We start from the raw sequence: 12,173 nt of genomic DNA on the forward strand, positions 1-12,173 counted from the left end.
TCTCATCATTTAACCCTCATACCAACCTTGCAAGATCGGTATTATCCCCATTTGATAGACAAAGAAGCTACAACTTAGAAATGCTGTGTATATTGTGCTGGTCAGAGAGCTAGTTAGCAACATGTCAGGATTTTCTCCCATGTATGTCTAATTCCAGAAATAAAGATTCTAGCCACTGATTCTGCATTATCTCACTTTAACAAAAGTGTCTAGCAATAACTATCATGTGCACCTTCCACACGAAGGCACATAACAGCGGCTGAGCTTTCCGACCGGGTTGAGCACCCGGGAACATCACCGGAACTCCTAAGGCTCAAGCGCAGTCACGGTATCAGTCACTAGCCTCCTCCTAGTCATGATGTCTCACCTGCCATTCTGCATTCTTCTGGCTAACTACTTCAGGGTTTCCTTTCAAGCATTACGACTCCCACCCTTCTACCAATTCACTTTACCAATCACCAAGCCACAAGGCTCGTATAAAAAGACCCACAAATGAGAGTGGCCCTCTTCATATTTTCTTATTACTTGTCCTCGGTCAATGCTGGTAAACACTCTTACCATTCCCTACCCCTCTACTCTCTCACACACACTTACATACACAAGTTCCACACCCATGCCTGCCTTTACCTCTCCCTGTCACCATCATAGCGCAAGTCGTCACATCTTCCCTAAGGTTAAAATAAGCCACTATAAAACTCAGCAGACCTCCCATCTACTGAGCTCTCCTTCTTCCCTATAGTCTCAGAGGAAAAATATTCCTATTACCTAATACTAACCCCTTTCTGTAACAGGAGCCAGGTCCTTATTCTCTCCTTGGCTCCTCCCCCTCCTGCTTCAAAGAAGCAATGTTTCCCTTTCTTGAAAAAGAAAAAAGTTCTTTGAAATGACACGTACATTGCATTTAATTAATAATTACTATGTCCTTGCTATTATGAAAGAAGCACCAGAAATAAAATAAGGTTTTCTGATGAGGACCCAAAGGAATAGAGAAGGAGGGTGTCATCAGAAAGATATGATGCTCCTTTATTTCTCTTTTATGACCTTACCAAGATAGTTTTCCTTTCAGTGAGAAAGAGAAGGGGGAGAGCTATAATTCAGTCTGAGGAGGCAAAAGGAACTGTGAGAGTGAGGGGAGGATCAGGAAATCTCAGAAGGTAAGCGACTGATAGGTAAAGGGAGTATTTGTGGTCGTTCTTGGCTATTTAGCAAGTAAAGGGAGAAGACAAAGCTTAAAGGGAATAAGAATCATAGCACTTGAAAGGACAGTGAGGGGGCGAAGGCAGGAGGGAAGAAAGAAATAAAATATACCCAGCCGTGGAGCAACTTGGAGCCTAATCTCTCCCTGGGCCTTAAGTTTCCCATATCTGTATATCCTAACATCAGGTAAGAAGCAACTAACTCTCCCCAAGCTTCCCATTTTTCACAGGTTCAAGTTTTGAGTCACCATTGACTCTTCCCTCTTCATCTTTCAATTTCAGGTACTTAAATCTCATCTTCCTTTTATTATCTACCAACTCAGGCCTTTCCCAATACTATTCCCAAGTCTACCATGTTAGTTCAGGCACATATCAACTTCCATTTCAAGAGTCCAGAAAGATCTACATGGCTTGCCCAGAATTATAAAATTAGTTAGCTGTAGAGCTGAGACTGGTACCCAAGTCTTCTGACCAGGGTATTTCCCCATGTTTCTTCATATCTACAATACTTGCAAACCTTCTATACTAGTTCTCCTTTCATTCATTCATCAGATATCTATTAGGTATCTAATATGTTCAAGGGATTATGACAGGTGCTATGATAAGGTCTTGAAAACTGATAGAATGACGAGGGGAAAAGTGACTATCAAGTCAAAAACACGAAGATTTCTAAGTGAGGATGTAGCGTAAGTGCCTGACATTAAGCATCTGATTGCCAGGTGGCATCCACTTCAGAAGAAATCCATCTTGAATAAAAGTATCTCCAGCTGTATGGCATAGCTACTTGCAAAACCACCAGGTAAGGAACTAGGCTGCCTCCACCCATGAAGGTTCCTCTTTCAACAAGCCCTGGTAACCTAAATAACTGACCATTTGAGTGACCGTGCTTCTCCCTCCTTGCTATTGCTTTAAATTAGCCAATGAAGAATGAATCCCCGAAATTCTAGACACCTAACCCTCAGACCCTAATAAAGGCAGACCCCAGGTGTGCCGTCCCTCTCTCCCTCTGTGTCTCGCCCCCCGACCTCGCCGTGTGGTCCCTGGGTGTACCATGCACCCTCCAGGATCCGTGAGTAATGAACCTTGCTCCTCCAAGTCTCCTGACGGTTTCTGCTGAAGTGCACCCTGCAATCACAATTAGAGAGCATCAGTATCAAAAGGCTGAGGCCAGCACAACACAGGAGGAAGTGTTGGCGCCCAGGGGACTAAGGGCGAGAGAATGATGACTTCATGGTGCACTGCGTTGAAACCGCGCTCAAAGGAAAGGTCAAATACACATCTGAAAATCATCCATACAGAGGGGCAGCTAACATCAATGTGTGAGACTGCCCAGAACAAACTTGGAAAGTGAGGAAAAAGGCGCAAAGTCAGAAGTCAGAACCTGGCAGGAAGGCAGCAAGAAGTAAATGAGCAGTTGCAATACAGGAAGAGAATCAAGTGGCAAATGTGTCAAATGCTACACTGACCAAGTACACAAGTTACATGGGCTTCAACAATTTAACATACTTCCTTGATTCCTTGGTTTTTTCTTTCTTCACATTTTAGTATTTCTGAAATCAGGGTTAGGTATGTTTGTCATGGGCTTCCTGGACTTCGTAAATGTATAGTCACAAAACTGACAGCGTGTGTGACAACCAATGGTATTCCAGGAGCAAGGAGACACAGCAGTGAGACGGCGGCTGAACCAGCGTGCGCGGACTATTTTTTCAGGAACTTTTTTGGTAAGAAAAGAGGAGTCAAGAGAGGAGTCAGTGTCTGCTTTCATTCAGTTTTCAGTACGATGAGACAAGCATGTCGGTAAGCGAGGAGCTCAGAAATCGCTTTCAAAAGGTAAAGGGCACACGCAGGACAAACGCAATGCACTCAGAACGTAGCTGCGCCGCTCTCAGCGCGGTCACCAGGCGGACCCCGCGCCCGACTCGGCCGAGACGCTCCCGCTCCGGCGTCGGAAGGGGCAGGGGAGGCAGCGCGGCGCAGACGCGGCGGCTACGCAGGCCCTCCCGGACCCCAGGACGCCGCCGTCGCGCTGCGGCCCAGCAGAGACCCGCGAGCACCAGCTGGACTCGGGCCGCACGGCCGGGCTCACCCTCTCCGGTCGCCCCGCAGCCGCGACCCTCGCCCTCCAGGGAGGCGGCTCCTCCCACCCCGCCTCCAACGCGGGCTGCGTCCACGCCACAGATGCCCCGGCCGCCCACTAGCCCGGGGCCAGCCACACGCGCCCCGTGGGCCCAGCCGACGTGGGGGGACCGAGGAGACGGCGCCCAGAGGTCCACAGCCTACCTTCCAGCCACGAGACTGGCCTCCGCGGGGCATCTCCGTGCGCGCCGCCTCCTCCAGAGCGTGCCGCCCCCTCAGGCCGCCGGAAGGCTGCGCGTCGCCGAACCAACTCGGCGCGCCGGGACGCACCGCGCTCTGCGATTAGCGGACGCTCGGGCTTGGGGGCGGGGCTTCTCCGGACGCACCGCCCTCCCAGCGCGCCGCGCCGCACTGCACTCTGCGATTGGCGGACGCTCGCGCGGGGGCGTGGTTTCCCTGCTACCCATGCTTCCTGGCCCTGAGCTACAGTGGGGACGCTGGGAACCGGGCGCCGGCACCAGCTGTAGGTTCGGGTTGTCTTGCGCTGCTCGGCCTGCCTGTAACTGGGCCAGGGTCCGGCAGAGCACGCGCTGGACTGGCCGCAGCGCCGCCGTCGCCTCCTGGTCAGGGAGCTGCTGAAGAACCCGCGCGGCGTTTTTCAAATAAAGCTCGTACGTGGTGTGCTTTGTCAGGCAAGGACCGGCCTTAATAAAACGAAACGGTAACCCGAAGTGGGCTATGAATTCAGCAAGCGGTGCTTAGGGAATGGTTGCAGCCGTGGATAGCCGGAGACAGGGGTGTTATTTCCCCATCTACTTGAGACCAGGGGGTTAGTATCCAGAGCAGAAGTTTTCAAGTTCAGAGACGCCAGAATCCCTGCTTCTCCCTAATGAAGGCCTGGACCTCGAATGTTCTGGGCAGGAAGAGGGCCGAGGAGGAGGCTGGCCTGTCCGCTCTGCCTCCTGGGGGCCCAGCACAGGGCTCGGGGGCTGCTGGGCCTTGAGGTCTGGATGCTTCCAGGTGTGGGATGAACCTGCCACTGCCCACTGGAGCCTGCTCCTTCCGAGATTCAGGAAACCGGGGGACCCACCAAACCGAGCCCATCCCCAGCCTCTGCTGCAAGTCTGCTCGGACTGATCCTGCAGACAGACCTGCGGGAAACAGGGCCTGAGATTCCCATACTGACAAGTGTTCTGTGGGATTTCCACTAGACCCCTTTCTACCCTGTTCTGAGCAAATTACTAGTCAATCCATGCTACCATCACTCCATACTGCCTGGGGAGCTGAGGCTCCGAGAAGCCAAGTAATCCAGCCAGAAGCACAGACGTGAGGCCACGGAGTGGGGTCTGCACCCACCGTCCGTCCAGGGGGACTGCCCACTCCCCGCAAGTTCCACGCCTGTTCCCTTCGCCCCCCCTCCCGGGACCAGCTCACAGAGCCTCCTCTTGGGGGTATTCACTCACCTTCTTCTAACAGGATCCGTCTCACTATCCTGTTCTGGGATCATCCGGAAGGCTTGTCACTCTGACACAGGTTCAGCCTCACGTCACCAGGGCAGCTTTCCTGGATGACACTCACCACCTGCACGTCCACTCTCAGCTCAGACCCAGAAAGTCCCCCTCGGCCCCGAGCCCCATGGCTCTGCCTGGGCTCCCACCCACTCCTGACTGGTCCGTCCCTCTCATGTCCCCTGCAGGGTCACCAGGAGCTCCCACCTGCCCCAGGTAGGCTGTCTGCTCTGTCCTGGGGAGGCCTCCGTGGTGTCAGGTGGAAGACACAAGAGGTACCCGTGGGGCCTCCCTCAAGCAGCCCAGTGGCCAGCACCCGCCTACTCACCTCATCACTCTGGAGGAACGGGTTCAGGAGGTCCGTGGCATCTCCTGGTTCTCATTTCATCCCAGCACTGCCCACAGGGAAGTTGCTAAGCAACTCTGGGCCGGCTGCTCAGAGAGGACGCTCATATACACGCCCCCCCCCCGCCCCAGCACACGGGGCTTTCGTGGTCAGGCCCCTCCCAGGATATGGAGCTCACCTGAGCAGGTACCCAGCAGCCCACGGGGCTCTTGTGGTCAGGCCCCTCCCTGGGTATGGAGCTCACCTGAGCAGGTACCCAGCAGCCCACGGGGCTCTCGTGGTCAGGCCCCTCCCAGAATATGGAGCTCACCTGAGCAGGCACCCAGCAGCCCATGGGGCTCTCGTGGTCAGGCCTCTCCCTGGGTGTGGAGCTCCCCTGGGCAGGTACCCCGGCAGGGCTGGGCACACAGGAACCGTGCACGTGGCCCTCATTGCAGAGCACCCTCAGCTCACCTGTCGCTCAGAGCTGACACAGAGCACCTCAGAGCAGGACCTAAACTAACAAACAGCAGCTCCGACAGGTCTGTGACCCTGGGCTTCACTCTGTGCGGCCTCCCTCTGCCTGGTCTTCCAGGGGCTTCCACTGCAGCCGGGGCACCAGGCCTCTGTCTCCACCCACCACCCCTCCTCTCCCTGACTCCTGGGTTCCTCTCATTAGCAGAGGGTCTTCTTGAAGTTGTCTCCCACTCATGGAGCAGACAAAATGATTAGAAAACAAGCCAGAGCTGCAACCCCTTACCTATCCTGACTCTCAGGACCCCACACCTGTTCCTTGGATCTGGCCGGTGCAGCAAGGCCCATTTTCTGCAACTAGGAGCCCCTGAGGGGCGAGGATTGGCTGACCTGGGCAGCCTGACCCGGCCGGCCAGCCCTCCCCAGGTGTGCCTGGGTTGAGGTCTATATAAATACCCCTCCAGGCAGCAAGAGGCCCTGCAGCTGTGCCTGACGCCGTATTCTCTGCCCCGTCAGCAGTCTCGGGGCTGGGCTGGTGGGAAGGAGTAGGGCCCACGGCTTTGTGGGTGGCCCGGTGTGAATGGGGCTCTGCTCGACTTTCTGCAGGAGTTCCCAGGCTGCCACCTGCTAACGAAGAGGATGTGTCACTAATACCTGACGTTGGAATTTCTCGCCGGGCAGAGGTGAGGAAGGAAAAAAGCAGTGGGGGCCAGGACAGGAGGGGTAACTCAGGCAGGGAAATGGAAAGCTTCCAGAAGAGCCCCCGGGACCAGGACCATCCTGCCTGGCCTGCAGGCACCAACTCGGGCCTGTGTGCTGTCGCTGGTGTGGCCCTTCTTCTAGGCTTTAAAGTCCTTGCACACATTCAGGTGTTTTACCTGGGAAGGGTGGGAAAAGTTCAGCAGCAGCTGGCCTGGGGCTCAGCTCACGTTTACTCGGAGACGCCTGGGCACAGTCCCCCAGCCTTGCAATGAGGACGCTCCTGGCGGGGGGGCTGCCGGCTGCGTGTGAGACGATTCCCCACCTCTGACCAACTTCAGAATTGTTTACCACTGGAGCAAGTGTCCTGGTAGGGTTTTCATCTTTGTAACTAGTGGGTTCTTAATTAGCAACGTGAAGGGTGACATCAGAAGTCCTGAATCAGGATGGAAATACTTATCCCCAGCATGTATAAGCGTAAAAACCTGGGGAGGCCGTGTGCAGCCGGCACCCTTAGGGGTGGGCTTCCGACTGACCCCTCAACATTCTGGTGTCCAGCCACTGCCTTAGGATTTCTGGGGCCCAATGCTGATTCTAAGGGCTCTGCAATCCAGCCTCTGTCGGCCTTTAATGAGACCCGCACTTCCAGGATCCTACAGAGTAGGGTTTGTGTGACCGTTCTGTGGCTTCTGTAACAAATGACCACAAGCTGGGTGGTTTAAAACAACAGGAATTCATCCTCCCCCAGTCCTGGAGACCAGACATCTGAGATCAGGGTGTTGCAGGACGGAAGTCTCTCCAAAGGCTCCAGGATAGTGTTCTTCCTGCCTTTTCCAGCTTCTGGGGGCTCCAGGTGTCCCCAGGCTTGTGGCTGCATCCCTCCAATCTCTGCCTCTGTCTTCACGTGGCTTCTCCTCTAGGTCTGTGTTTCTCCTCTTTTGAATCTCATAAGGACTGTCTCAATTGGATTGAGGGTCACCCTAACCCAAGATGACCTCACCTCAAGATCCTTAACTACATATACAAAGACCCTTTTCCCAGACATGGTCCTGTTCACATGTTCTGGGGGGCACATCTTTTGGGGCCAGCATTCAACCCATTACCTGTGTATAAAATAACCCTCATTTTAGGAGATTACCAAGGTCCCATATAGACTGGCACAGACAGCAGCCATGTGGGTGAGGGTCTGGGGAGAATGAGGACCCTGGAATCACCTGGAAAGGATGAAGGCCTGGCTTCATTAGGTGAGCTCTTCCACCACGGGGCCCGTGGAAACGGCCACTCCACTCTGTCCGTGGAAAGGGACCCAGTGCCGAGTCCAGAAGTGGTTACCTTGCAAAGCTGGCTCTTCTGGGATTTCATCATCAATAGCATCATGTAACCAGTAACTATGGGCTTGGAGGAGTCATTCTCTGGCACATGATGACAGCACTGTCACTTTAGGCTCATCAAGCCTAGAATAGGAATGTTTGAAGGAGAAGAGTTTGGGAGATTGCAAAGCTTGGTTGTCAAGGAAACTGAGCAGGTTTGTCAAGGTTGTCAAGGAAATTTCTTGCTTAAACTGAAGGCAGGGCTGGGAGACCTGAACTCCAGGGATCTTTTAAAGGGGCTGCTCTGAAACACCATCACCTGAGAGGTGGTCTCCAGCGTGAGCTGGGGTTTGAGAAAAGTGTGATGAGATTAAGCCTGACTTTCTGTGACAGCTGGGGAGGGGTCTGTAAAGCACCTTGGCTTTTAAGGCAGAAGTTTGTTGCTGGAACAAAGTGTCTCCCAAAACTGGGCTGAAGCTCAAGATGTCTCTGTCCCCTTCTTGTGAGAGTCCAGGGCAGGTGGGTGTCAGGGCCCAGGCTCTGTCCCCCTTGTTTCTCCTCCTTGCTTCCAGGTGAGGGCTCCAACCAGCAGACTGGGGTGACCAGGTGAGCATCATGCCCTCCGTCCTAGCATGCAGGCTGGGCAAGGCCCTCACCACCTCCACCCCTTCCCCTTGGTAACATGAGACACTGTGCCCCAGCTGTAAGGGTTGGGAAGGCTGGGAGGTGCAGGGTAGCTGTGAACAGGAAAAAGGGAAATGGGTTCTGATGGGCAGCTGCGCGGCCCTGCTTTGAGGGTCGCCCGGACGCTAGCGCGCAGACTCTGGGTCCTGTGAAGCTTTGATGCTTTGTGGTTCTGGAAATCCTATAGGAGACGGTCCACAGCAGGTGAAGCTAATGCTCTCAGTGGAGGTGGTGAAGCCAAAGATCTGCAGTTCAGACTGAAGGTGCCGATGTGGGCGTACATACAGGACAAACCCATCTCGTGTGAATGGACTTCAGGCACGTTTAACACGAATGCAGTCATGTTAATGCCTAGCACCTTCTATCTGTGCCTCTCCTCAGGGACCCCCTCCTCAGTTCCTGAGGATCCTGTAACTCCCGTACAGGGGGATGGAGAGTGGGCTCTGTCCAGTCTGAGCCCTGAGTTACCCTGCGTGTGAGTCTGCTCAGGACCGCCGTAACAAATACCACAGACTGGGCCGCTTGAATAACAGACCTATCTCCCAGTCCTGGATGCTGTCTGAGATCAAGGTGTGTGCAGGCTGGCTTCTCCTGAGGCCTCTCTCCTTGGTGCTTAGACAGCCATCTTCTCCCCAGGTCCTCATGTAGTCTCCCGCTTTGCCTATCTGTGTCCTAATCTCTTCTTGTAGGACCTCAATCCTATTGGATTAGGATCCACCCTAGTGACCTCATTTTTACCTTGATCGCCTCTTTAAAAATCCCATCTCCAAATACAGCCACATCCTGGGGTCCTGGGGGTTAGGGATTCAGCATGTGAATTTGGGGGGACGTGGCTGAGCCTATCCCATCCTCCTTAGGAGCCAAGTGTGCCTCGGTCCTTCCTTCCCTCAAGTCACATGAGGTGATGTAGTGGCTCAGGGAGAGGCCACTCGTGCAGAGTCTGTGTCCCAGCTGGGGAGCCCTTCTCTGCTCTCTCTGATCAGGCTGTGGCCATGCCAGTCCCCTCCCGAGATGAGCGGTTCTGGGGTCTCCTGCCATGTCGCCTGGCCGGCTGAGGTGCTCATTGTCAGGGAACCCAGGAGCCAGCAGCCTCGTGGGGGTGCCGGGGACTCTCAGGGCCTTGGCAGATGTCTCTCCCAGCAGATACCCTAGCGAAAGTGGGGAAACATTTGGGGGATTACAGGTGGGAGAGAGTCACAGTCTCGTTTATGCTTCAGAAAGACCACGCTGGGGTGGGATTTGAGGTGCACCGTGCGGGCAGGGAGTTTTGTCACGGCCTGATGGAGGAACCAGGCACAGGATCGGGCTTGGGCCAGCGCTGTGGGCGTAGAGGGGAATTAGTGTGGGAACTGGCCACAGACTGTTGTCGAAATCTCGGCTTCCCCGTGCACCGAGGCTGAACAGAAATACGGAGCCAGGGGTTTTGGAGGAAGAGAGAGATGGTTTTATTCTTCTGCCAGGCAGAAGGGAAGACACAGCCGGCTAGCGCCTCAAGAACTGGGCCCGCCTTGAGAATCAGGGAAGATTTTATACGTGGGGCTCTCGCAGTCCGGGGTATAGGATGAGGATCGAAGTAGTGAAGGTCTTGCATTCCTCCTTTCCTTTGCATTGTTTCAAAACAGTCATAGCTGGCGTCAGGCCACCTGGTAATTGGGGTCCGGCAGTCTGGTAATTGCGTCCGTTTGCCTCTGGTTTATCGGCCGGTGACCTTGTTTCTGAAATGCAAAGACTATAGGGGGTGATTTGTTATGAGGGGCATACAGAACGTAAGTGCTGGACATAATAAGGTTAGGGAGTGAGAGGCAGGGGATGGAACTCACACAGAGTTAGGGGTGATGGGTGCCAGAGGTAAATTACATAGTGTCAGGGAGTGAGGTTAGCTTTCTAAAGTACAAATCTAGTTACTACAAATTAGTGACAAAGTAAAACAAGGAGTGATGAACTCTTTCAGGCCAGGTTATGTTTCTTCTCTAGCCTGTTTGCTGTTCCCTTTGTTTTCCTTGTTCTCAGGGGAGGGAAAACTTCATTTCTATTTTTGCTGCAACAGGACTCTGGAGGAGCAGATGACAGTCAGTGGGGCACAAGGAGAGTGGGAGCCTGGGAGACCCCAGTGTTACCGAACAAAACTTGGGTCCACTTGCCCGAGTGCAGTAAATCCAGTCTACTGACACCAGGTGTGGTGAAGGAAAGTGCAGCTTTAATTGTAAAAGTGCCAATACAAGGAGGCCAGGTGGCCTGTGCTCTAAAACCCCAAACTCCCTGAAGGATTTCAGCAAGGCAATTTTAAAGGCCAGGTGAAGGAGGGGGGTCACAGGGTATGTGATTAGCTGGTGCACAATTCTCTGGTTGATGGTGAGGTAACAGGCGGTTAACATTATAAATTCTTAGGCACCAGAAGCTCCGGGGCTACCTGTTCATGATCATCAAGTAGTTAATTTCTTCCACTTGGTGGTGGAGGAAGCGTGCATCAGATACTGTATCCAGGTACTTCAGAGAGGAGCTACAGCAGAGGATGTGGGGGAGCGGTCTGTCCTGGGAAGGCCCCGTAGGGTCCTGCTCGGTTACACCCCGTGCCTGGGCTCAGCAACCTGGGAAGGTGGGGCTGCTCCTGGGTGTGGGGAGCTGCAGGATCCCGGTCCTCTGAGGGGCCTGTTAGCCCCCAAGGTGAGATGGGGGTGCAGTGACTGGACAGAGGCATCTGGCCTGGGGGAGGGGTCCAGGCTGGAAATGTCACTGGAATCGTTGCAGGGAGGAAGAAGAAAGGCAAAGTGGGGACAGATGGGTCACAGCAGACTACGTGCAGGTGACTGCGGTCCTGTTGGAAGCAACTCAGAGCCAGAAAGGAGTGGCCGTCAGGGGCTCAGCTCCATTCTCTTGTTCCTTTGTAAAACCGCTGTGTCAGGGTTTGAGTCACTGCCAGGAGACGTCTGGGGCCAGTGCTGCCATGGCTTCATCAGAGGGGTCCAGGGGGAGCACAGAACCACTGCAGGCCCCGCCCATGTCCGCACTGGGAATGAATCCCATCGGGGCTCCTGGGCTCACAGACTTGAGGGAACCTCTGTCCTCAGGACTGGTCTTCCTCCTTCCTCTCACCTGCTGGTCAGAGGCCCAGGAACCCCCATCCTGGCTCCACCCCCAGGGCCTGGATTCTGGGACAGCTTAGGGGTAAGCAAGACCCTCATGTTCCTTTATCTGCCTGGGGATGAGAATGTCTTAAACGCTGCAATTGACTGATGATGGAGGGCTGAGTGTTTCCAGCAGGTATGGGTGGAAAGATGGGGTGTGAAGTTCCTGTGTCTGCAGGGTCTTCCCAGCGTGAAGATCTGTGTGTTTCCCCCAGCCAGTCAACATCCGCCCAGGAAGCCCAGATCCAGCATTACGAGGGCAGAGGCTCTCCTCTTGCTTATCTGTAACTTCCCACTCCCACAGCAAGGAGCCTGGCTCCCACCATCTGCCAGTTATGTATGCATTTCTCCTTTCCAGGTTACATGTGCAGAGGTTTCAGAATTGTTAGCTACTATACCCTGGAAAGAACTTCGTAAAATAAAGCCCACTGTTTATGTACGGTCCATTTTGCCTTTAGTCTACAAATTCCATTCATTTCCAAAGGTAACTTAGGTCAGCACCTTTTATCCCATCCCCTACAGTGAGTTGTTTCCATATATTTCTAATACTGCCGCAGACCGGCTGCAGAAAGCTAGAAGTTCCTGGCGGTGAGGGGTAAGGAACTGAAAAGCACCAGTATGGGGTCAGAAGGGCCAAGACAACTGATGGTTGCAAGGCAAGTTTATTCAAAGAGCATGAATGTATATATAGGTTTAGTGCGGAACGAATATTAGACAATAAATCAGTAAACCTTGTATTTCCACATAATTCTGTCGCCACTATCTATGCGCCACTA

At 53.8% G+C, this 12,173-nt stretch overlaps 1 protein-coding gene across 8 annotated transcripts in view; it reads right to left on the minus strand.

Annotated features, from left to right (window-relative positions):
* SPIDR (scaffold protein involved in DNA repair) overlaps window positions 1-3,610 on the minus strand; it is a 358,585-nt gene extending 354,975 nt beyond the window's left edge. For all 8 annotated transcript variants that reach the window (XM_059902231.1, XM_059902230.1, XM_059902227.1 and 5 more), the window contains exon 1: window positions 3,477-3,610. In XM_059902231.1, the coding sequence (XP_059758214.1) occupies window positions 3,477-3,509 (33 nt within the window). In that variant the 5' untranslated portion in view covers window positions 3,510-3,610. The remainder of the gene's footprint in view (window positions 1-3,476) is intronic.
* Between the last annotated feature and the right edge of the window lie 8,563 nt (window positions 3,611-12,173).

The sequence above is a fragment of the Balaenoptera ricei genome, chromosome 17 (genome assembly GCF_028023285.1).
Source record: "Balaenoptera ricei isolate mBalRic1 chromosome 17, mBalRic1.hap2, whole genome shotgun sequence".
NCBI classification, from domain to species: Eukaryota; Metazoa; Chordata; class Mammalia; order Artiodactyla; family Balaenopteridae; genus Balaenoptera; species Balaenoptera ricei.